Source organism: Rhinopithecus roxellana, chromosome 8 (genome assembly GCF_007565055.1).
Source record: "Rhinopithecus roxellana isolate Shanxi Qingling chromosome 8, ASM756505v1, whole genome shotgun sequence".
Classification (NCBI taxonomy): domain Eukaryota; kingdom Metazoa; phylum Chordata; class Mammalia; order Primates; family Cercopithecidae; genus Rhinopithecus; species Rhinopithecus roxellana.
In genome coordinates, this window is record NC_044556.1 from 4,029,188 (window position 1) to 4,054,334 (window position 25,147).

General features: G+C 46.4%; 1 protein-coding gene and 1 pseudogene across 2 annotated transcripts in view; one reads left to right on the top strand and one right to left on the bottom strand.

The window, feature by feature from the left end:
- The window catches only part of ZNF490 (zinc finger protein 490), a 33,885-nt gene extending 19,958 nt beyond the window's left edge, over positions 1–13,927 (top strand). The window contains exons 3-5 of one of the 2 annotated variants that reach the window (XM_030935100.1): positions 10,489–10,615; positions 11,124–11,184; positions 12,341–13,927. In XM_030935100.1, the coding sequence (XP_030790960.1) occupies positions 10,489–10,615; positions 11,124–11,184; positions 12,341–13,580 (1,428 nt within the window). In that variant the 3' untranslated portion in view covers positions 13,581–13,927. The remainder of the gene's footprint in view (positions 1–10,488; positions 10,616–11,123; positions 11,185–12,340) is intronic. The other variant, XM_030935101.1, reaches the window with a different exon arrangement.
- Positions 13,928–20,436: 6,509 nt separating this feature from the next.
- LOC104661145 lies at positions 20,437–24,643 on the bottom strand (annotated as a pseudogene).
- Positions 24,644–25,147: the final 504 nt, after the last annotated feature.

Here is a 25,147-nt window from a genome sequence, read left to right on the forward strand (position 1 = left end):
CAACCTCCGCCTTCCAGGTTCAAGTGGTTCTCCTGCCTCAGCCTCCCGAGTAGCTGGGATTACAAACATGCGCCACCACACCCGGCTAATTTTGTATTTTTTTTTTTAGTAGAGCTGGAGTTTCTCCATGTTGGTCAGGCTGGTCTCGAACTCCCAACCTCAGGTGATCCGCCCGCCTCGGCCTCCCAAAGTGCTGGGATTACAGGCGTGAGCCACCGCACCCAGCCCCCTGTTACTGAGTTTTAATAGTTCTTTTAGTAGTTTCAATACAAGTCCTTTATCAGATAGGTGTTTTGCAAAGAATTTATCTCTGTCTGTAGCTTGTCTTTTCATTTTCTTAACATGGTCTTTCCCAGAGCAGGACTGTTTTTTGGGGGGCGGCGGGGATGGAGTCTCGCTCTGTCACTCAGGCTGGAGTGCAGTGGCGTGATCTCGGCTCACTGCAACATCAGCCTCTCAGGTTCAAGCGATTTCTTCTACCTCAGCCTCCCAAGTAGCTGGACTATAGGCATGCACCACCACGCCTGGCTAATTTTTGTATTTTTAGTAGAGACGGAGTTTCGCTATGTTGGCCAGACTGGTCTCGAATTCCTGACCTTAAGTGATCTGCCCGCCTCGGCCTCCCAAAGAATTGGGATTACAGGTGTAAACCACTGCGCCTGGCCCCAGAACAGGACTTTTTTATTTTAACAAAGTCAAACATAAGTTATGTTAAAATTCATCATCAAACCCAAGGTCATCTAGATTTTCTATGTTATCCTCTAGGAGTCTTATTGTATTTTACAGTTACATCTGTCATCCATTTTGATTTAATTCTTCTTTTATAAAAAAAAATTCTTTTTAAAGAAATAGAGATGGAGTATTGTTATGTTGCCCAGGTTGGTCTTGAACTCCTGGCTGAAGTGATCCACCCACCTTAGCCTCCCAAAGTGCTGGGATTACAGGCATGAGCCACCACACCCCGCTGCCTTTGGTTCTTTATCAAAGATCAGTTGACTTTATTTGTATAGGAAAGGAGTTGGCCTTTGTATGTTAAGCTTGTGTCCTTCAACCTTGCTCTTACTGGTTCCAGGAATTTTCTTTGTTGTGGATTTTTGGAATCTCTACGTACACAATCATGTCATATGCAGAAAGACAGCTTTAGTTCTTCCTTCCCAGTTGGTGTATCTTTTATTTCTTTTTCTTTTTTTTTTTTTTTTTTTTTTTGAGACGGAGTCTCGCTCTGTCGCCCAGGCTGGAGTGCAGTGGCCGGATCTCAGCTCACTGCAAGCTCCGCCTCCCGGGTTTACGCCATTCTCCTGCCTCAGCCTCCCGAGTAGCTGGGACTACAGGCGCCCGCCACCTCGCCCGGCTAGTTTTTTGTATTTTTTAGTAGAGACGGGGTTTCACCGTGTTAGCCAGGATGGTCTCGATCTCCTGACCTCGTGATCTGCCCGCCTCGGCCTCCCAAAGTGCTGGGATTACAGGCTTGAGCCACTGCGCCCGGCCTATTTCTTTTTCTTGTCTTAGTTTCACTGTTGTACAATGTTGAATATAAGTGGTGAGAGGGGCCGGGCATAGTGGCTAATGCCTGTAATCCCAGCACTTTGGGAGGCCGAGGCAAGGGTGAGGGGGATCGCCGAGGTCAAGAGTTCATGACCAACCTGGCCAACATGGTGAAACCCCATCTCTGCTAAAAATACACAAATTACCGGGCATGGTGGGGTGTGCCTGTAATCCCAGCTACTCAGGAGGCTGAGGCAGGAAAATCTCTTGAACCTGGGAGGTGGAGGTTGCAGTGAGCTGAGATGGCACCACGGCACTCCAGCCTGGGCAACAGAGTGAGACTCCATCTCAAAAAAAAAAAAAAAAAAGACTGGGCGTGGTGGCTTATGCCTGTAATCCCAGCACTTTGGGAGGCTGAGGCGGGCAGATCACAAGGTCAGGAGTTCGAGATCAGCCTGGTCAATAGGGTGAAACCCCACCTCTACTAAAAATACCAAAAAATTAGCCAGGCGTGGTGCCACATGCCTGTAATCCAGCAACTTGGGAGGCTGAGGCAGGAGAATTGCTTCAACCTGGGAGGCGGTGATTGCAGTGAGCCGAGATCGCGCCATTGCACTCCAGCCTGGGCGACAGAGTAAGACTCTGTCACAGAAATAAATAAATAAATAGTGAGAGTGTGAGAAGGGTCTTTCTTACCTTGTTCCTTATTACTGGGAAAACATCTAGTTTTTCACCTTAAGTATGATGTTAACTGCAGGTTTCTTGTGTGCAGTTTCTCAAGAAGTTCCTCTTGCCCAATGCAGTGGCATGCACCTGTAGTCTTTGCTGCTTGGGAGGCCAAGGCAAGAAGATTGGTGGAGCCCACCAGTTTGAGGCTGTAGCACTGTGATGGCGCCTCTGAATAGCAAATATACTCCAGCCTGGGCAACTTAGTGAGATCTGTCTCAAAAGAAAAAGAAGAAGAAGAAATTCCCTTCATTTTCCTAGTTTGCTATCGTAAATAGATGTTCAATTTTGTCAAGTGCTTCTTCATTTCCCCCTTTCGTCATGTTAATAATCTGTTTTTTTGTTGTTAGTTAGCTTGAGGAGACATTTTTCAGTTTATTATTGGTATTTTCACAAGACCACCTTTTGGTTTTGTTGTTTTTCTCTATTTCTTTATTCATTTATTTATTTTTGAGACGGAGTTTTGCTCTGTCGCCCAGGCTGGAGTGCAGTGGCATGATCCCGGCTCACTGCAACCTCCCCTCCCAGGTTCACACTATTCTCCTGCCTCAGCCAGGACTACAGGCGCCCACCACCACGCCTGGCTACCTTTTTGTATTTTTAGTAGAGATGGGGTTTCACCCTGTTAGCCAGGATGGTCTCGATCTCCTGACCTTGTGATCTGCCTGCCTCGACATTTATTTATTTATTTATTTATTTATTTATTATTTATTTATTTATTTATTTGAGACAGAGTCTTGCTCTGTCACCCAGGCTGCAGTGTGATGGTGCGATCTCCGCTCACTGCAACCTCTGCCTCCCTGGTTCAAGTGATTCTCCTATCTCAGCCTCCCAAGTAGCTGGGATTATAGGCCTGTGCCACCACACCCGACTAATTTTTGTATTTTAGAGTACATTAGAGGGTATTTTTGTTATTTTGTATTTGTAGAGATGGAGTTTCACCCTGTTGGCCAGCCTGGTCTCAAAGTCCTGACCTCAGGTGATATACCTGACTGACTCAGCCTCCCAAAGTGCTGGGATTATAGGTGTGAGCCACCATGGCTGGCCTGTTTTTAGTTTTTTAAGTTAGACACTGAGATTATTGATTACAGATCATTCTTTGGTGGTATATGTGTTCAATAGTATAAATTGCAGCCAGGCACTCCTTTTGCTGCATTCTGCATGTTTTGATAAGTTCTATCTTTATTTAATTCAAAATAATTTTTAATATCTCTTGAGACTTTTCTCATCCATGCATTGTTTAGAAGTTCAGTATTTAATCTCCAAATATTTATGGGTTTTCAAGCTATCTTTCTGTTAGTGATTCTGAATCTGAGAACATTCTCTATTTTTTTTTCTTTTTTGGGGGACGGAGTCTCGCTCTGTCGCCCAGGCTGGAGTGCAGTGGTGCAATCTCATCTCACTGCAAGGCTCTGACTCCCAGGTTCATGCCATTCTTCTGCCTCAGCCTCCCTAGTAGCTGGGACAACAGGCACCTGCCACCACGCCCGGCTACTTTTTTTGTATTTTTAGTACAGACAGAGTTTCACCATGCTAGCCAGGATGGTCTCCATCTCCTGATGTCGTGATCCGCCCGCCTCGGCCTCCCAAAGTGCTGGGATTACAGGCGTGAGCCACTGCGCCCGGCCTGTATTCTCTAGTCTTTTAAATTTGCTAGGAAGTATTTTATTTACCAGAATGTGAGGTATCTGGGTGAATATTCCATGTGAACTTGAGAAGAATGTATATTCTGCTGTTGCTGAATGAATTATTTTGGTTTTCAGTTAAGTCCAGTTGTTTTTTTTTTTTTTTTTTTTTTTTTTTGAGGCAGAGTCTCACTCTGTCGCCGGGGCTGGAGTGCAGTGGCCGGATCTCAGCTCACTGCAAGCTCCGCCTCCCGGGTTTACGCCATTCTCCTGCCTCAGCCTCCCGAGTAGCTGGGACTACAGGCGCCCGCCACTTCGCCCGGCTAGTTTTTGTATTTTTAGTAGAGACGGGGTTTCACCGTGTTAGCCAGGATGGTCTCGATCTCCTGACCTCGTGATCCACCCGTCTCGGCCTCCCAAAGTGCTGGGATTACAGGCTTGAGCCACCGCGCCCGGCCAAGTCCAGTTGTTTTGATGGTGCTGTTCAATTTAGGTATGTCCTTCCTGATTTCTGCCTGCTGGATCTCTAAATTAATGATGGGGGTTGTTGAAGTATACAGCTGCACCAGTGCGTTCCTGTGTTTCTTCCTGCAGTTGCATTAGTTTTCCCCTCATGTATTTTGCCCCTCTGTGCTTTATGTACATACACAGTAAGGATTACCTTGTCTTCTTGGTGAATTGATCCCTTCATCAGTATGTAATGCCCTTCTATCACTGATATTTTCATGCTATGAAGTCAGCTTTTTCTGAAATTAATAAGGCTATGCCAGCTTTTTAAAAATTAGTGTTGGCCAGGTGTGGTGGTTCACGCTTGTAATCCCAGCACTTTGGGAGGCCAAGGTGAGCACATCATGAGGTCAGGAGTTTAAGACCAGCCTATCCAACATGATGACACCCCGTCTCTACTAAAAATACAAAAATTGGCCAGGCACGGTGGCTCATGCTTGAATCCCAGCACTTTGGGGGGCCGAGGCAGGCGGATCGCCTGAAGTCAGGAGTTTGAGACCAGCCTGGCCAACATGGTGAAACCCTGTCTCTACTAAAAATACAAAAAATTAGCTGGGTATGGTGGCAGGCACCTGCAATCCCAGCTACTCAGGAGGCTGAGGCAGGAGAATCGCTTGAACCTGGGAGGTGGAGATTGCAGTGATCTGAGATTGCGCCATTGCACTCCAGCCTGGGCGACAAGAGCGAAACCTCATCTCAAAAAGAAAAAAAAACTAGCTGGGCGTGGTGGTGCATGCGTGTAATCCCAGATACACAGGGGACTGAGGCAGGAGAATCACTTGAACCCGGGAGGTGGAAGTTGCAGCTAAGATTGCACCACGGCCCTCCAGCCTGGGCGACAGAGTGAGACTCTGTCTCAAAATAATAATAATAATGATTAGTGTTAGCATGGTATATCTTTCTCTATTCCTTTATTTTTAATGTATCTCTGTGATTTATTTATTTATTTATTTATTTATTGAAGTGGAGTCTGGCTCTGTCGCCCAGGCTGGAGTGCAGTGGCCGGATCTCAGCTCACTGCAAACTCCGCCTCCCGGGTTCACGCCATTCTCCTGCCTCAGCCTCCCGAGTAGCTGGGACCAGGCGCCCGCCACCTCACCCAGATAGTTTTTTGTATTTTTTTTTTTTAGTAGAGACGGGGTTTCACCATGTTAGCCAGGATGGTCTCGATCTCCTGACCGCGTGATCCGCCGGTCTTGGCCTCCCAAAGTGCTGGGATTACAGGCTTGAGCCACCGCGCCCGGCCCTTTGTGATATATTTAAAGTGGATTTGGGCTGGGCGGAGCGTGCAGTGAACTGAGATCTGGCCACTGCACTCCAGCCTGGGCGACAGAGCGAGACTCTGTCTCAAAAAATAAATAAATAAAATGAAAAATAAAATAAAGTGGATTTGTTGGCCTAGGCATGGTGGCTCACACCTGCAATCCCAGCACTTTGGGAGGCTGAGGCAGGATGATTGCTTGAGGCCAGGAGTTTGAGACAAGCCTGGGCAACATAGTGAGACCCCATCTCTATAAAAAGAAACAACAAAATTATCCAGGGATCGTAGTGCACACCTGTGGTTCCAGCTACTCAGAGGCTGAGGTGAGAGAATCCTTTGACCCCAGGATTTTGAGGTTACAGTTACCTGTCATCCCACAACTGCGCTGCAGCCTGGGTGACAGAGCATGACCCTGTCTCTAAAAAACAAAAGAAAGTTTAAAAAAAAAAAAAAAGTGGATTTCTTGCGGACAACATATAGTAGGTATTCTTTTTTCTTTTTGTTTTTTCTTTTCTTTTTTTTGAGATGGAGTTTTACTCTTGTTGCCCAGGCTGGAGAACAATGGCATGATCTCGCCTCATTGCAACCTCTCCCTCCCAAGTTCAAGTGATTCTCCTGCCTCGTGAGTAACTGGGATTACAGGCATGTGCCACCACGCGTGGCTAATTTTGTATTTTTAGAGACAGGGTTTCTCCGTTTTGGTCAGGCTGGTCTCAAACTTCTGACCTCAAGAGGTCTTCCTGCCTCGGCCTTCCAAAGTGCTGGGATTACGGGCAAAGTGCTGGCCAAGTATTCTCTTTTATCCACTATGACAGTATCAGTGAGCTGAGATTGTGTCACTGCAGTCCAGCCTAGGCAACAGAGTAAAAAAAAGAAAAATGAAAAAGAAAAGAAATAAATTTCTGGTCTGATAATTCCAGCATATCTTTTATATCTCAGTCTGGTTCTGGTGCCTACACTGTCTCTTCAAACCGTCTAAGTCTTTTAATATATCTTGTAATGTCTGTTGAAATCTGGGCATGGTGTTGAAAAGGAACTGAGGTAAATAAACTTTAAATGTGAGGGTTTAGGTTTATCCTGTTGATTTTAGGCTGTGTTTACTATTTTCAGTAGCTGTAGGTGTCAATAGATAAAATTGCCTTTGTTGTCCCTGGTTTTCTGTATTCTGTCATTTTTAGGGTTCTCTAGATATTTCTTTAATTGTGAAACATGCAGAAAGAAATAGTAGAATATTGTTTCATTGTATTCTACTGTTTTATTTTAAATTTTATTTTATTTTTTGAGATGGAGTCTCGCTCTGTCACCTAGGCTGGAGTTCAGGGACGCAATATTGGCTCATTGCAACCTCTGCCTCCCGAGTTTAAGTGATTCTCCTCCCTCAGCTTCCCAAGTAGCTGGGATTACAGGTGCCCACCACACCTGGTTAATTTGTGTATTTTTAGTAGAAATGGAGTTTTGCTATGTTGGCTAGGCTGGTCTCAAACTCCTGACCTCAAGTGATCTGCCTGCCCCCCACCTCCCAAAGTGCTGGGATTACAGGTGTGAGCCACCACACCCAGCCTGGTCTACTGTTTTAAAATAAAAACCCAGGCCAGGAGTGGTGACTCATTCCTGTAATCCTAGCACTTTGGGAGGCCGAGGCGGGCAGATTGCTTGAGGTAGGAGTTCGAGACCAGCCTGGCCAACATGAAGAAACACCTTGTCCCTACTAAAAATACAAAAATTAGCTGGGTGTGGTTGCGCATGCCTGTAATCCCAGCTACTCAGTTGGCTGAGGCAGGAGAACTGCTTGAACGCCGAAGGCAGCCGTTGCAGTGAACCAAGATTGCGCCCCTATACTCCAGCCTGGGTGACAGAGTGAGACTGGGACTCAAACTAAAAACAAAACTCTAATGACACACTGTTACCAGTGACTGGAGTAGAAACATGATATAATCCTATGAATCATCTGTCTTCTGGTGAACCTGTGCCCCTGAGCCATGATATTCCGTGCTATGATAAAAAAGACATTTGGTCTTTTGTGTGTGGTTCCTAGTACAGAGTTCCTAAATCTCTTGGAATTTCATGAGTGATAAGGGTAATAGGAACCTCTTTTGTTGTAAATAAATGACTACTGGGCCGGGTGCGGTGGCTCAAGCCTGTAATCCCAGCACTTTGGGAGGCTGAGACGGGCGGATCACGAGGTCAGGAGATCGAGACCATCCTGGCTAACATGGTGGGACCCCGTCTCTACTAAAAATACAAAAAAAAAACCTAGCTGGGCGAGGTGGCGGGCGCCTGTAGTCCCAGCTACTCCGGAGGCTGAGGCAGGAGAAGGGCGTAAACCCGGGAGGTGGAGCTTGCAGTGAGCTGAGATCCGGCCACTGCACTCCAGCCCAGTTGACAGAGCAAGACTCCGTCTCAAAAAAAAAATTAAAAATGACTACTGGAACGCCTACCTAACTTCAGGGTGGGGATTGATGTCCAGAAAGACTCCCAGTCTTGATCTTCCTCTAGCCCTAGCCCCCAAAGTCGGGGGAGAGAAAAAGGGCTGGAGGTTTAGTGTTTGAACTCCTGACTTCAAGTGATCAGCCCGCCTCTGCCTCCCAAAGTGCTGGGATTACAGGCGTGAGCTGTCCCGTCCAGCCTTTGACTGCTCACAGCTTTAAAATCTCATTCCTCAGTTTCCACTGTGTACCCCACATATAGATGTGGTAGGAAGAACGCCTGGGTCACCCTCGTTTGGTGCTGGTGACAGAGCCAGTTCACATCAGCCTCCACTTATATGCTTGAACTCACACTAGCCCACTCCCTAATGTCAGTAAAAATCCCCAGCCAGGCTCCTTTTCTTACTCTCTGAAGCCATTTCACATGTGCTTAAAAGCCTACACGGCTTTGCCTAAGATCTCAAGCATGTGAGTAATAAACCCTTTCATGAGTACAGGGGTTTTATAGAGGTCCCAGTTGCTGTGTTTTCTTTCCAATAACCTCCTAGACCCATGAAATGAGACAGAAAGGAAAAACTGAACGTATGGTAAATATTACACAAACACGTTGAAATTAATACTTCTGCAAAAGAATATTTGCATTCAGCCAGCTGGATTTGCATGGTTCTAATGGCCTGGGGTCCTTCAGGGCAACATGGCAAGTGACTTCTGGCTTTCCACAGACTTCCTGATGTCTCATGTTGCTTATGAAAAATAAAAATGACTGGGCGCGGTGGCTCACGCCTGTAATCCCAGCACTTTGGGAGGCCGAGGAGGCGGATCACAAGGTCAGGAGATCGAGACCAGCCTGGCTAACAGGGCGAAACCCCGTCTCTACTAAAAATACAAAAATTAGCCAGGCGTGTTGGCAGTTGCCTGTAGTCCCAGCTACTCGGGAGGCTGAGGCAGCAGAATGGCGTGAACCTGGGAGGCGGAGCTTGCAGTGAGCTGAGATTGTGCCACTGCACTCCAGCCTGGGCTACAGAGTGAGACTCTGTCTAAAAAAAAATAAAAATAGTTAATTAAGGCCGGACGCGGTGGCTCAAGCCTATAATCCCAGCACTTTGGGAGGCCGAGATGGGTGTATCACGAGGTCAGGAGATCGAGACCATCCTGGCTAACATGGTGAAACCCCGTCTCTACTAAAAAATACAAAAAACTAGCCGGGCAAGGTGGTGGGCGCCTGTAGTCCCAGCTACTTGGGAGGCTGAGGCAGGAGAATGGCGTAAACCCGGGAGGCGGAGCTTGCAGTGAGCTGAGATCCGGCCACTGCACTCCAGCCCGGGCGACAGAGCGAGACTCCGTCTCAAAAAAAAAAAAAAAAAAAAAAAGTTAATTAAAAAAAAAAGAAAAAAGTATACAGTTTTTAATCCTCAATGGGAGATATGCAACTTATAGTCCAAAGGGTGTATTCATTTACAAAAATCTCATCCAGATTTGACCCCAAGTTTCATGAAATGCTGAGTGATATGGTGTGTAATAAGGTAGAAAATGAGTTTTTCTCACAAGGAATTGATGATCTTACAATTTGTTTCATTTGTATAGCATTTTTCTCATATCTCTAAGGTGGTCTTGGGTCTGCATTTAAAGAGCAATAAGGTGGCCAGGTGCAGTGGCTCATGCCTGTAATCCCAGGACTTTGGGAGGCCGAGGGGGCAAATCAAGAGGTCAGGAGATCAAGACCATCCTGGCTAAGATGGTGAAACCCCATCTCTACTAAAAATACAAAAAATTAGCTGGGCGTGATGGCATACCCCTGTAGTCCCAGCTACTCGGGAGGCTGGGACAGGATAATCACTTGAACCCAGGAGGCAGAGGTTGCAGTGAGATCGCGCCATTGCACTCCAGCCTGAGCGACAGAGTGAGACTCTATCTCAAAAAAAAAAAAAAAGGCCGGGCGCGGTGGCTCAAGCCTGTAATCCCAGCACTTTGGGAGGCCGAGACGGGCAGAGCACGAGGTCAGGAGATCGAGACCATCCTGGCTAACACAGTGAAACCCCGTCTCTACTAAAAAATACAAAAAACTAGCCGGGCGAGGTGGCGGGCGCCTGTAGTTCCAGCTACTTGGGAGGCTGAGGCAGGAGAATGGCATAAACCCAGGAGGTGGAACTTGCAGTGAGCCGAGATCCTGCCACTACACTGCAGCCTGGGCGACAGAGCGAGGCTCCATCTCAAAAAAAAAAAAAAAAAAAAAAAAGGCTTCAAGTGATCACAGTTAAAATACAGAAATAATTTTTGTATGTTCATGATAGTGTTAAATTTATGAGGAAGTGAGTGTGGAAAGAGAATTCTGACAACAAAGTCATATCACTGAACCGAGACTACAGGATTATATGGAATTTCTCAGGAATTCTGAGAATGGATCCTCACTACTGCTGATCTCACCCCTCCTCCTGTACACACATGGGGGATGTTTTAGGACTTCATCTCCCTTGAGGATGTGGCTGTGAACTTCACCCTTGAGGAGTGGGCTTTGCTGGATCCTGGCCAGAGGAATATCTACAGAGATGTGATGCGGGCAACCTTCAAGAACCTGGCCTGCATAGGTAAGGGTGACTTAATTTCTCTACTTAATTAAGGAGAGAACAAGTGTTTCTTGCACAACAACTGTGTTCCAAGATTTAAAATGTGGGAAAGGACTGGGCACGGTGGCTCGCACCTGTAATTCCAGCTCTTTGGGAGGCCAAGGTGGGCGGATTACAAGGTCAGGAGTCTGAGACCAGCCTGACCAACATGGTGAAACCCCGTCTCTATTAAAAGTATAAAAAATTAGCCAGGTGTGGTGGCAGGTGTCTGTAATTCTGGCTACTCAGCAGGTTGAGGCAAGAGAATTGCTTGAACCTGGGAGGCAGAGGTTGCAGTGAGCTGAGACTGCACCACTGCACTCCAGCCTGGGCAACAGAGCGAGACTCTGTCTCAAAAGAAAAAAATGTGGGTAGGGAATACTTTAGTAAGTAAACCAGACACGGTCATAGCTAATCATGGATCTTAGAGTGTTATAATTTTCTATCATTTCTAATAATTTATAGTGGGTTCTCTGGGCTTGTATTTTAGGGGAAAAATGGAAAGACCAGGATATTGAAGACGACCCCAAAAACCAAGGAAGAAAACTAAGGTGAGTTGCATTCACGAGTAATTAGCCCCAAGAGAATCTTACTATTTCGTAAATTTCAAAAGCCAAACAAGCAAAACAATAAGCACAGTTTCAAGTTTATTCATTCTTAGAAAATTTTTACTGAAGATGTTTCATTGAAACTGTCATGGGCTGGGCAAGGTAGCTAATACCTCTAATCCCAGCATTTGGGAGGTGAAGGCTGGAGAATTGCTTGGGGCCAGGAGTTCAACATCAGCCTGGTCAACAGAGAGAAAACCTGTCTCTATAGAAAAAAAAAAAAGTCATAGATGTTCAGGGTGTGAAAAGAAATCACTATGAAACAGTATTTTAAAATCCTGGCTGGACGTGGTGTCTCATGCATGTAATCCCAGCCCTTTGGGAGGCCGAGGCAGGTAGATCACCTGAGGTCAGGAGTTCAAGACCAGCCTGACCAACATGGAGAAACCCTGTCTCTACTAAAAAAAAAAAATTACAAAATTAGCGGGGTGTGGTGGTACATGCCTGTAATCCCAGCTACTTGGGAGGCTGAGGCAGGAGAATCTCTTTAACCCAGGAGGTGGAGGTCACGGTGAGCCGAGATCACACCATTGCACTCCAGCCTGGGCAGCAAGAGCAAAACTCCATCTTAAAAAAAAAAAAAAAGGCCGGGTGCAGTGGCTCACGCCTGTAATCCCAGCGCTTTGGGAGGCTGAGGCAGGCGGATCATGAGGTCGGGAGATCGAGACCAGCCTGGCTAACACGGTGAAACCCCATCTCTATTAAAAAGACAAAAAAATTAGTTGGGTGTGGTGATGGGTGCCTGTAGTCCCAGCTACTTGGGAAGGTGAGGCAGGAGGATGGCGTGAACCTGGGAGGCGGAGCTTGCAGTAAACCGAGATCGTGCCACTGCCCTCCAGCCTGGGTGACAGAGCAAGACTCCGTCTCAAAAAAAAAAAAAAAAATCTTGCTATTTTGATAATAAAAAAGCTATTTTGATAATAGCTATGGTCACCGCCTATTCTGGAGTATTGAGTATATTAGCTTTCAAACAATTTTTAGACAGGGCAGATAACATAGAGTTTCTCTGAAAATATTTAAAATGTAATTCTGGTACTTGCTAATAAATATAAGATCATTAATACAAAACTATTAATAATGCGGTACTCATTTTTTACAGCAGTCCTACGGTTGAAACACTCTGTGAAAATAAAGATGATCGTCCGTGTGGAAAAAGCACTAGCCCGATTCCTGATCTTCATACGAACCTGGAAACTCCTACTGGATTAAAACCATGTGACTGCAGTGTGTGTGGGGAAGTCTTCATGCATCAAGTCTCCCTTAATAGACACATGAGGTCTCACACTGAACAGAAACCAAATGAGTATCACGAATATGGAGAGAAGCCACATAAATGTAAAGAATGTGGGAAAACCTTCACTCGCAGCTCCAGTATCCGAACCCATGAAAGAATTCATACTGGAGAGAAACCCTATGAATGTAAGGAATGTGGCAAAGCTTTCGCATTTCTCTTTTCCTTTCGAAACCATATAAGAATTCATACTGGAGAGACACCCTATGAATGTAAGGAATGTGGGAAGGCGTTCAGATATCTTACTGCTCTTCGGCGCCATGAAAAAAATCACACTGGAGAGAAACCCTACAAATGTAAACAATGTGGAAAAGCCTTTATCTATTACCAGCCTTTTCTAACCCACGAAAGGACTCACACCGGAGAGAAACCTTATGAATGTAAGCAGTGTGGGAAAGCCTTCAGTTGTCCCACGTACTTACGGAGTCATGAGAAGACTCATACTGGAGAGAAACCTTTTGTATGTAGGGAATGTGGGAGAGCCTTCTTTTCTCACTCAAGCCTTCGAAAACATGTGAAAACCCACACCGGAGTTCAACCTTATACATGTAAGAAATGTGGGGAAGCCTTCAAGTCATCTAGTTCCTGTCAAGTGCACGAAAGAACTCATTTTGGAGAAAAACCCTATGAGTGTAAACAATGTGGTAAAGCCTTCAATTCTTCAAGTTACCTTCAATTGCACGAAAGAGTTCACACTGGCGAGAAAACTTACGAATGTAAAGAATGTGGTAAAGCCTTTCTTTATTCCACTCACTTTCGAATCCATGAAAGAACCCATACTAGAGAGAAACCCTATGAATGCAAACAGTGTGGTCGGGTCTTCATTTACTTCAGTCACCTTCGAAGGCACGAAAGAAGTCACACTGGAGTGAAACCATGTGAGTGTAAGCAGTGTGGCAAAGCTTTCACTTGTTTAAATTCCCTGAAAGTACACAAAAGAATTCATACTGGAGAAAGACCCTTTCAATGTAGACAGTGTGGTAAAGCCTTCAGTTACTCAAAGTCTCTGCACGTGCACGAAAGGACTCATACTAGACAGAAGCCCTAAAAAAGTAAACAGTGTGGCAATGCTGTCAGCTGTATTAGTTCCTTTTGGATATATGAGAGTACTTACGCTGGAGAGAAATTCAAGGAATATAAACGGTGTGATTAAGCCTTCAGTTGTCCTAATTCACTTTGAAGACAGGACTCATGCGGCAATGAAATATTTGACAAATATGGGAGGCACTTCCACTCTCCTGTAGGATTGCAAATATGCGAATGGACTCCATGGACAGAAACCCTATGAATGTAAGGAGTGTGGGAAAGCCTTCACTTCACAGACTCTCTTAAAGACACCTGAGAATATATACTGAGAGAAACTGTAAGGAAAATTCTTTATCCATCCCATCTTTTGTGTTTTTTTTTTTTTTTTTTTTGAGATGGAGTTTTGCTCTTGTTGCCCAGGCTGGAGTGCAGTGGTGTGATCTCAGCTCACTGCAACCTCTGCCCCCGGGTTCAAGCGATTCTCCTGCCTCAGCCTCCCGAGAAGCTGGGATTACAGGCATGCGCCACCACGCCTGTCTAATTTTGTGATTTTAGTAGAGATGGGGTTTCTCCATGTTGGTCAGGCTGGTTTCAAATGCCCGACTTCAGGTGATCTGCCCACCTTGGCCTCCCAAAGTGCTGTGATTATAGGCGTGAGCCACAGCTCCCAGCCTTTTTTTTGTCTGTTTTTTGAGATGGAGTCTCACTCTGTCGCCCCAGGCTGGAGTGCAGTGGTATGATCCTGGCTCACTGCAACCTTTGCCTCTTGGGGTTCAAGCAATTCTTCTGCCTCAGCCTTCCAAGTAGCTGGGATTGCAGGTGCCCACCACCATGCCCAGCTAATTTTTATATTTTTAGTAGAGACAGTGTTTCACCATGTTGACCAGGCTGATCTTAAACTCTTGACTTCAAATGATCCACCCACCTCGGCCTCCCAAAGTGTTGGGATTACAGGTGTGAGCCACCACGCCTAGCCCCAGTTCATTTTACTTTTTTTTTTTTTTCTTTTGAGATGGAGTCTCACTCTGTTGCCCAGGCTGGAGTGCAGTGGCACGATTTCAGCTCACTGCAACCTCTGCCTCCCAGGTCAAAACGCTTTTCCTGCCTCAGGCCCCCCTAGTAGCTGGGATTACAGGCACATGCCACCACGCCCAACGAATTTTTATATTTTTAGTAGAGATGGGGTTTTACTGTGTTGGCCAGGCTGGTCTTTAACTCCTGACCTCAGGTAAATCTACCTGCCTTGGTCTCCCAAAGTGCTGGGATTACAGGCATGAGCCACTACACCTGGCCCCCAGTTCATTTTAAAACCATGAAACCACCCACGCTGGAGAGCAGCCTTCTTTAATGTAAGCAATATGGGAACATCTTCAATTACATGTGCGACCATTGTCGAGATTCTTCGTAGGAAGAATTAAAGGAATGGGGAAGAAGGACTTGGGTCCCAGCAGGCTTTTGTGGCATCCAGTCAGAAGTTAGGAAACACTGTCTAGGGCAGTGGCTGCCCTCAGCTCACACACATGACTGGATAGAAGTGAGAAGACTCCCAGAATCTGCCTTTAAGTTTCCATCAGTGTCCTCGGGTCAGACTGTGGGAGTTTTGTGCTTCTAACCTTACAGTTCTCCCCAAGTGGGATATGCCTATGGACATCCTAAATCACAGACATTGTCAGCATCGCATTATTCCAGGGCTGTTTTGAGGTCATCTCCAGCTCCATTTCCCATCTCAAACCTACACTTTGGATACTTACTGGGAAACATGTTTAAAACTTCACATCTAAATTTCTCTGTGGCAACCCCAGGTGGCTCTGAGGTGAGAGGGCTGAAGAAGCAGAACCGGTGTCATGGGACACATGCCCCTTGACCACACAGCATCCACTCTCCTGCAATTACCAGCCCTGTACCAACCACCACAATCAGAATAATCTCAAAACTGCTAGTGGAGTCACAGAGACACACTCTGCCATGTCCTAGCTGTAGGACACTCAAAATGCTCACCTCCCCTAACTTGCTTTCCCCATTTTCTGGCACATTCTACCCTGAGATATTCCGCGGCATATGCATGGACGGTGCTCAGGCCTTCTCACGTCAGTGCATGTCACATGCATCCTGCTCCAGGACTGGTTTCCTAGCCTCCCACTAAGAGTAGCACCTGGCTGTTTTTGGAAAAGGACGCACGCTGCAGAGCTCCAGCTCTGTTGTATATGGGAGGTGCTGGCGTCAGGGTTCACAAGCCATGGAACTACCTTGCTTCACATCATATGGCAAGGTGAACTCAACTCCCAATAAACTGCTTGCTGGAGCCACCGAATTCTCCCTTTTCTGAATTGCACAGGCATGATAGGTGTCGGGTCTGTCCTTTGTTGGGGTCAGTCCACCCTTTTCTTAGAGAGCAAGTCAGTGTGTTCTAGAAGGGAGGTGGCAGCATTGAGGGAAACCAGGTCACCATCTACCCTCGTAACAACTTACAGTCTCCCTGGGTCCCAGAAGTGATCTTTCTGTCGCTTGGAGACCTGTAGTCGGAACTCTCTAGGCCTCTGGCCTCCACACTCCTCCAACAGCAGGGATGGGTCAGGTGGCAGCATCCAACACCACGGTGAAGATATTAGGGTCCAGAGGCTGACTGGAGCAAGGTTGGCTGGCAGCTGAGGCCTCAGTGGAAGTGATGGCTACTGTGGAGATGCAGTGGAGGACCCAGTGGCTGAACCAGGAGATACACACCTTTGCTTCTCTCATCAGGAACATCTATGGTAGTTTGAGGGGTTGGAACATAATGATTCCTCAACCCATTTCAGGTCCTTATTTTCGCATTCTTGGGCTGCCATGTTGTGCTTTTGTAGAGACATGATTATTGTACTGTGGGAGATCGGGAAGTTTGAGATTCCTTCACTGTCAGAATGGGCTCAAGGAACCATCTTTTGTGATAGGTGTTGGGGAGCTAAGGGGTATCTCTGCTACATGGAATGGGAGTGAGAACATTCACTTTCTGAACGCCAAGTACATGTGGGTCTGTGATGACGTTTGTGTAAAATCCATTTGTGTATGTGTCTGTGTGAGTCCTAATATTCAGTAAATATTTTCCTCTGTGTAACATTCTCTAATAGGTGTAATTAACAAAGCTGTGCTAATATCTCTGTCCCCTTGATCCTGGCATTCTGGAAGACAAGAAAGCAAGTGAGAATATATATGGCACTGTGGTGGTTATTCCTGAGGAGCCAGAGAAACCTGGAGAAGAGATCAGAACACCTGGGGTCCTTCTGTCTGGGAGCATCTTTTAGTATTTGGGGTGTTACATCTGTGGGTTTGTGAGTTTGTGTTTGTCCACCTGTATGTACAGTGACAAAGTGTGTGGTTTTTGTATATTTGTCTAGAGGGCTGTGTAGATGTATATTTTCAAGTATGGAATGCTTTTTTTTTTTTTTTCTTTTTTGAGATGGCGTCTGTTGCCAGGCTGGAGTGCAGTGGCGTGATCTTGGCTCACTGCAACTTCCACTTCTCGGGTTCAAGCGATTCTCCTGCCTCAGCCTCCCGAGTAGCTGGGACTATAAGTGTGTGCCACCACACCCAGCTAAATTTTTTTGTATTTTTAGTAGAGATGGGGTTTCACCATATTGGCCAGGATGGTCTCAATCTCCTGAACTTGTGATCCACCCACCTCGGTCTCCCAAAGTGCTGGGATTACAGGCGTGAGCCACTGCACCTGGCTGGGTTTTTTTTTGGAGGGGGGCTTGTTTGTTGGTTAGTTTTTTGAGACGGAGTCTCACTCTGTCACCAAGCTGGACTGCAGTGGCATGATGTCAGCTCACTGCAATCTCCGCCTCCCAGGTTCAAGCAATTCTGTTTCAGCCTCCTGAGTAGCTGGGATTACAGGCGTGTGCCACCACACTCAGCTAGTTTTTTTATATTTAGTAGAGATGAGGTTTCACCATGTTGGCCAGGATGGTCTCAATCTCCTGACCTTGTGATCCGCCCACCTCAGCCTCCCAAAATGCTGGGATTACAGGCTTGAGCCACTGGGCCTGGCTGGAATGCTTGTATTTTCTTGCCTGATTTCCCTGGGAGCACCCCCCCCTTAACATTGAATGGAGCTGGTGAGAGCAAACATCTTTGTTTCTGATATTAGATATTAAAAATATGGTTTTTCACCATCAAAGATTTTGTTGAGTTTTCCATATATGCTTTGTAGCAAGTTGAGTAAATTCTATTCCTAGTTTATTGTGGGTTTTTAATCATAAATGGGTATTATGTCAGATGCTTTTTTGCATCGATCGAGACTGTCATTTTTCTATCATTTCCTAATGTGGTGTATTCCACTGATCAGTTTCCATATGGTAAACCATCCTTACATTCCAGGGGATAAATCTCACTTGGTTATATTGCATAATGCTTTGAATATATTGCTTTATATGCTTTTCTGACATTTATTTCAAGATTTTTGCATCAGTACTCACAAGGAACAGGAATGCCATCTTCCTTGCCCTCACGCCATGTCACACTTGCTTGAAAGCCCTGCATTGTTCTCCCTGAGACCTCATTTTTGTAATAAGCCTTTTCATATTCTCGGTGTGTATGTGCACCACCACATAGCCATCAGTGTCAACATCCAAAGCACACCTTTTCAGGCAACCATAACAGCTGGCACTGTTAGCAGGATGTCTAGATGTTGGTCACCACGCAATGTTTCAGCCTTCCCTTTCTCTCAGGTGCTAACCTGCTCTGCTACCTGGTGGCCAGCATGCTCCTTTGAGCTGCTGCTAATTGCTGCTCTGTGTTCCATTGTTGAGGCCGAACAAACTTCTGTTCCAGATTTAGCCAACCAAAGATGGCAGTTTCTATGTCGTTTTTTTTTTTTTTTTTTTTCTTTTTTTTTGAGACAGAGTCTCACTCTGTTCCCCAGGCTGGAGTGCAGTGGCTGGATCTCAGCTCACAGCAAGCTCCACCTCCCGGGTTACGCCATTCTCCTGCCTCAGCCTCCTGAGTAGCTGGGACTACAGTCTCGATCTCCTGACCTCGTGATCCGCCCGTCTCGGCCTCCCAAAGTGCTGGGATTACAGACTTGAGCCACCGCGCCCGGCCTAATTTTTGTATTTTTTTTTTTTTTTTTTTTTTTTTTTTTTTTTTTTTTTTTTTTTTTTGAGACGGAGTCTCGCTCTGTCGCCCGGGCTGGAGTGCAGTGGCCGGATCTCAGCTCACTACAAGCTCCGCCTCCCGGGTTTATGCCATTCTCCTGCCTCAGCCTCCCGAGTAGCTGGGATCACAGGCGCCGCCACCTCGCCCGGCTAGATTTTTTTGTATTTTTTTAGTAGAGACGGGGTTTCACCGTGTTAGCCAGGATGGTCTTGATCTCCTGACCTCGTGATCCGCCCGTCTCAGCCTCCCAAAGTGCTGGGATTACAGGCTTGAGCCACCGCGCCCGGCTGTATTTTTAATAGAGATGGGTTTTCACCATGTTGCCCAAGCTGGTCTTGAACTCCTGAGCTCAGGCAATCTGCCCACCTCAGCCTCCCAAAGTGCTAGGATTACAGGCATGAGCCACTGCGCCTGGGCTTTTTTTTTCTTTTTTTTTTTTTTTTTTGAGACAGAGTCTTGCTCTATCGCCCAGGCTGGAGTGCATTGACATGATCTTGGCTCACTGCAACCGCCACCTTCTGGGTTGAAGTGACCCCTGCCTTAGCCTCCTGAATAGTTGGAATTACGGGTATGCACCACCACACCTGGCTAATTTTCGTATTTTTAGTAGAAACGGGGTTTCACCACATTGGCCAGGCTGTTCTCGAACTCCTGACCTCAAGTGATCTGTATGCTTTGGCCTCCCAGAGTGCTGGGATTACAGGCGGGAGACACCGCCCCTGGCCAGGACTGGTAATTTTTTTTTTTTTTTTTTTTAAGGATGGAGTTTCACTTTTGTTACCCATGTTGGAGTGCAATGGCGCGATCTTTGCTCACCGCAACCTCTGCCTCCCAGATTCAAGCGATTATCCTGCCTCAGCCTCCCGAGTAGCCGAGATTACAGGCACCAGCCACCACACCTGGCTAACTTTTTTTATTTTTAGTAGAGACAGGGTTTCATCATTTTGGCCAGGCTGATCTTGAACTCCTGACCTCAGTTGATCCACCTGCCTCGGCCTCCCAAAGTGCTGGGATTACAGGCGTGAACCACCATGTCCGGCCAAGACTGGTAATTTTAAATGGAAAAGTATATCACGATTTGGTTGAGTTTAGAAGTAGTGTCAGAATGTTTGAGAGAACATACCTTACCACTTATTTGTATATTTATATTTTAGATTTGTAACAACTGCTAAGGACTTCTGAAGAGTTTTACTGATGGAGAGATTGTAAAGGATTAAAGAATAAAATATATCGCATTTGTAAATGCCATGTAAAATGTTTAGGTTATTTCAGCACTCCCACTGGGTTAAGTGGGAGCCACAAATGGTTCTGAGCAGGCTGGGCGCAGTGGCTCATGCCTGTAATTCCAGCACTTTGGGAGGCCGAGGCGGGTGGATCACTTGAGGTCAGGAGTTCGAGAGCAGCCCGACCAACATGGTGAAACCCCGTCTCTATTAAAATCACAAAAATTAGCTGGGCGTGGTGGTGCACATTTGTAATCCTAGCTATGTGGGAGGCTGAGGCAGGAGAGTTGCATGAACCTGGGAGGCGGAGATCGCAGTGAGCCGAGATTGTGCCATTGCAGTCCAGTCTGGGCGACAGAGCAAGACTCCGTCTCTCAAAAAAAAAAAAAAAGAGGTTCTGAGCAGAGGAAAGACTGATCTGATTTAGGTTTTGCGTAATTATCCTCCAACTAGGGGCTGCAGGGTGTGGGTCACTGGGTGGGTGGGTTAGGTGGACAAAACTGGATCCTAGTGCCTCACGCCCCTTTAAAACAGATAAAAAGACGTAGTTCTCGACCAGGGACGTCCTTGGTGATGCTCTGCTGGTCCCACAACCTGAGCGCTTTTTCCAGACGCTTTGACTTTGCACTTCTGCTCCCACGCGGCCAACACCTGAACTGTAGCAACGTCCTGCAGACCCAGTTTCCTTTTTTGGTACCAGGCGTATGCAGGGCGTGGACAGATCCTACAATGGAACCAGTCAGAGACTGCCCTAGAGAAACTCATATGCCGGGATTTGGATGTTTGTAGGATAACATCATGAGCAGCAGCTTTGCAGGAAATTGCAAACCACACGTGTTCCAGGGCGATTCTCAGAGGAGGGATCTTTGGGCAGTGTCTCCAAGGACCAGTAAGAATATTTCAGAAAGACGCAGTGAAAAAAACATTCTAGGCAAAGTGAAAACTGACATTGATATCCCAACCCCTCTTAACTGCTACTTCCGACCTGGGTCATGGAGTTACCATTCAAGCCCTATACCCAATACTCATCCTGAACTACTTAACTACTTATTTATATATGTATGTATTTATTATTATTATTATTATTATTATTATTATTATTATTATTATTTGGAGACGGAGCCTCATATCACCTAGGCTGGAGTGCAGTGGCGCAATCTCGGCTCACTGCAACCTTCACCTCCCGGGTTCACGTGATTCTCCTGCCTCAGCCTCCTGGGCAGCTGTGATTACAGGCGCCTGCCACCATGCCTGGATAATTTTCTTTTTTTCTTTTTTAGAGACAGAGTTTCGCTCTTGTTGCCCAGACTGGAGTACATTAGCATGATCTCAACTCACTGCAACCTCCACCTCCCGGGTTGAAACAATTCTGCTTCAGCCTCCCGAGTAGCTGGGATTACAGATACGCACCACCATGCCTAGCTAATTTTTGTATTTTTAGTAGAGACAGAGTTTCATCATGTCAGCCAGCCTGGGCTCAAACTCCTGACCTCGTGATCTGCCCGCCTTGGCCTCCCAAAGTGCTGGGATTACAGGCGTGAGCCACAGCGCCCAGCCCCACCTGGGTAATTTTTGTATTTTTAGTAGAGATGGGGTTTCACCATGTTGGCCAGGCTGGTCTTGAACTCCCGACTGCAGGTGATCCACCCACCTTGGCCTCCCAAAGTGCTGGGATTACAGGCATGAGCCACCAAGCCCAGACTACTTATTTCTTCTCACTCCCATCATCCCGATTGCCACCACCCAGGTCTAGACACTCACCTGGGTACCTGTCAAAGTGTCCTCCTTGGTCTCCCAAACTTGAATTCCTAGTCATTCACCCCAGCACCAAAGGGACATTTTTCTGTCTCTCCCCTGCTCACACACCTCCCATGGCTCCCTAGTGTTCTCAAGTGCAAGTCCAAGCTCCTCAGCCCGGCACCTGAAGTCTTGAAGACCCAGTCTGCCTGTCCCACTGTATCATGAGCATGAATAACTAGAAAGACATTAATACAAAGAGTAGCACTACCGCTATTTATTGAGTGCCTATCTGGTGCTTAGACATGTGTCTTGCAGTTTCAAGGTGCATTCACAACAGCTTTATTATCTTCATTTTACAGAAGGGGCTATTAAGGTTCAGAGAACTCATGGGACTTGTCCAAGGTCCCCAGTCTAGGTGTGAGCTCAGTTCTTTCCAACTCCAAAGCTCAAGCCTAAACCCAACACTCTGTCCCCTCCATGACAAACCTCTAGTGGGATGGGTTTAACTTTCTTCCATTTCTGTCTTTTACTCTTCTTGAGCCACTATAACAAAATACCATACGATTACAAAATAACAAAATATAATACAATAACAAAATATGATTCTTGACACCACAAAGTCCAAAGTCAAAATGACAGTAGATTCTGTTCTTGGTGAGGGCTTTCTTCCTGGCTCAAAGATGGCTACTTTCTGGTTGTGTCCTCAAGTTGGGGAAAGGGCATGGGGGTGACAGAAAGAGAGGTCTCTGGTGTCTTTTCATTATTACTATTTATTAGTAGTAGTAGTATTTGAGATGGAGTCTCACCCTGTCGCTCAGGATGAAGTGCAAGTGGCACGATCTTGGCTCACTGCAACCTCTGCCTCCTGGGTTCAAGTGATTCTCCTGCCTCAGCCTCCAAAGTAGCTGGGATTACAGGTGCCCGCCACCACGCCTGGCTAATTTTTGTATTTTTAGTAGAGATGGAGTTTCACCATTTTGGCCAGACTAGTATCGAACTCCTGATCTCAGGTGATTCGCCCACCTGTAATCCAAGCACTTTGGGAGACCAAAGCCCTCATGGACGAGGTGGTGAAAGCCACTTCTAGGGGCTGCATCACCATCATAGGTGGTGGAGACACTGCCACTTGCTGTGCAAAATGGAACACGGAAGATAAAGTCAGTCATGTGAGCACTGGGAGTGGTGCCAGTTTAGAGCTCCTACAAGGTAAAGTCCATCCTGGGGTGGATGCTCTCAGCAATATTTAGTACTTTCCTGCCTTTTAGTTCCTGTGCACAGCCCCTAAGTCAACTTAGCATTTTCTGCATCTCCACTTGGCATTAGCTAAAAGCTTCCATGTCAAGATTCAGCTAGTGGTTGAGAGATGCAGTGCCACGAGCCCTTAAACAGTGACACGGCATCTCAGCTCATCTTTACTGCACCCTGGATTTGCCTATATTCTTCAAGATCCCATCTGAATTTCTTAGTGACTAAACCACTGTGCATTCTAGAGCGCATATATTTATATTTTCCCTGTTAAAAAAAGTGAGCTGTGTTAGCTTAGTTCTCTTTTGATGTAGCTTATACTCTGATTAGCTTTGTCACCGTTTTACTACTTAGCATGGAAACAAGATGAAATTCCAGGCCAGGCACGGTGGCTCACGCCTGTAATCCCCCACTTTGGGAGGCTGAGGTGGGCGGATCACGAGGTCAGGAGTTCGAGACCAGCCTGGCCAACATGGTGAAACCCCAGTCTCTACTAAAAATACAAAAATTAGCCGGGCATGGTGGCACGAGCCAGTAGTCCCAGCTACTCGGGAGGCTGAGGCGGGAGAATCACTTGAATCAGGGAGGCGGAGGTTGCAGTGAGCCAAGACCACGCCATTGCTCTCCAGCCTGGGTGACATAGTGAGACTCCATCTCAAAACAAACAAACCCCCAAAACCCCAAAAAACCCCACAGAACCATTCCACACAATCTGCTTAGCCCGAGTGACAGCTTCAGCATACTTCTTGCTGCTTTCAGGACCACAGTCCAAGCCCATCCTGCCAGCAGATATGCCAGAAGCCACAGTGGCTTGGCCAGTCTTGGCATTCTCATCAAACTTGCCAGCAGTGAGAAAGTCAACAGGCAAGATATTCTTCACACTATTCTTCTCAGCTTTAGACATTAGGTCTTTGACAATCTTGGCTCCCTCTTCATCAAACAGAGAAGTGCCAATCTCCATGTTGTTGAGCACCTTAAGGAAGGTAAAAGCCATTCCACCACCAATAATCATCTCATTGACTTTGTCCAGCATATTCTTGATCAGCTGGATCTTGTCTGCAACTTTAGCTCTGCCCAGGATGGCCAGGAAGTGTCGCTCTGGGCTCTCCAAGTCCTTGGCAAAGTAGTTCAGCTCCTTGTTCATCAAAACAAACAAACAAACAAACAAACAAAAACAAAAACAAAAACACCACCAGCCTTCTGTGGCAGATTGACTTCTGCCATGGAGCTGTGGGCTCTGTGAGCAGTGCCAAAAGCATCACTGACGTAGATATCCCCTAGCTTGGGAAGTGAAGCTTGGAAAGCTTCTAATTTGGCTGGCTCGGCTTTAGCGTTGTTTCCAGAAGCATCTTTTCCCTTCCCTCTTCCTCCACCTGAAAGCGGAGGTTCTCCTGCAGGATGACAGACCCAGCAGCTGGGTTGGTACAGGCTTTCTCCACTTCCGGGCCTACACAGTCCTTGAAGAACAGAACATCCTTGCCCAGCAGAGATTTGAGTTCTACAGCAACTGGCTCTAAGGAGTACTTGTCAGGCATAGGGACACCATCAGGCTGGCCTAGGTGTCTCATAAGAACTACTGACTTGGATCCATTGTCCAAGCAGAATTTGATGCTTGGGACAGCAGCCTTAATCCTCTGGTTGTTTGTTATCTGGTTGTTCTTCATAGGAACATTAAAATCGACTCTCATAATGACTGGCTTCCTTTCACGTCCAGCTTATCCAGGGTCAGCTTGTTAGAAAGCGACATTTTGGAAATACAGCCGGGGAGAGAGCTCGGTGATTCAGTGAGGGGAGCCGGCTACCGACGTGTGCTCGGGAGGCTTGCAGAATCCAGTGGTGTACTTTTTAACAAAAATTTATTTTGAGGTCATTGCAGATTCACATGTAGGAAATAACACAGCCATTTTCTCCCAGTGGTAACATGTTGCATAGCTGTAGTACAATGTCCCAATCAGGAAATTTCATCCCGCCCACCTCCCTCAACCGAATGAACAAGTACAGAGAGTACACTGTTCACAGAGGTGATTCAACAATTCTACTTCCAAACAGTATTTCCTACCAGTTTTTTTCTTTTTTCTTTTCTTTTTTGAGACAGAGTCACTCTGTCACCTAGGTTGGAGTACAGTGGCACGATCTCAGCTCACTGCAGTCTCTGCCTCCCGGGTTCAAGTGATTCTCATGCCTCAACCTCCTGAGTAGCTGGGATTACAGGCGCTCACCACCAAGTCCAGCTAATTTTTGTGTTTTTAGT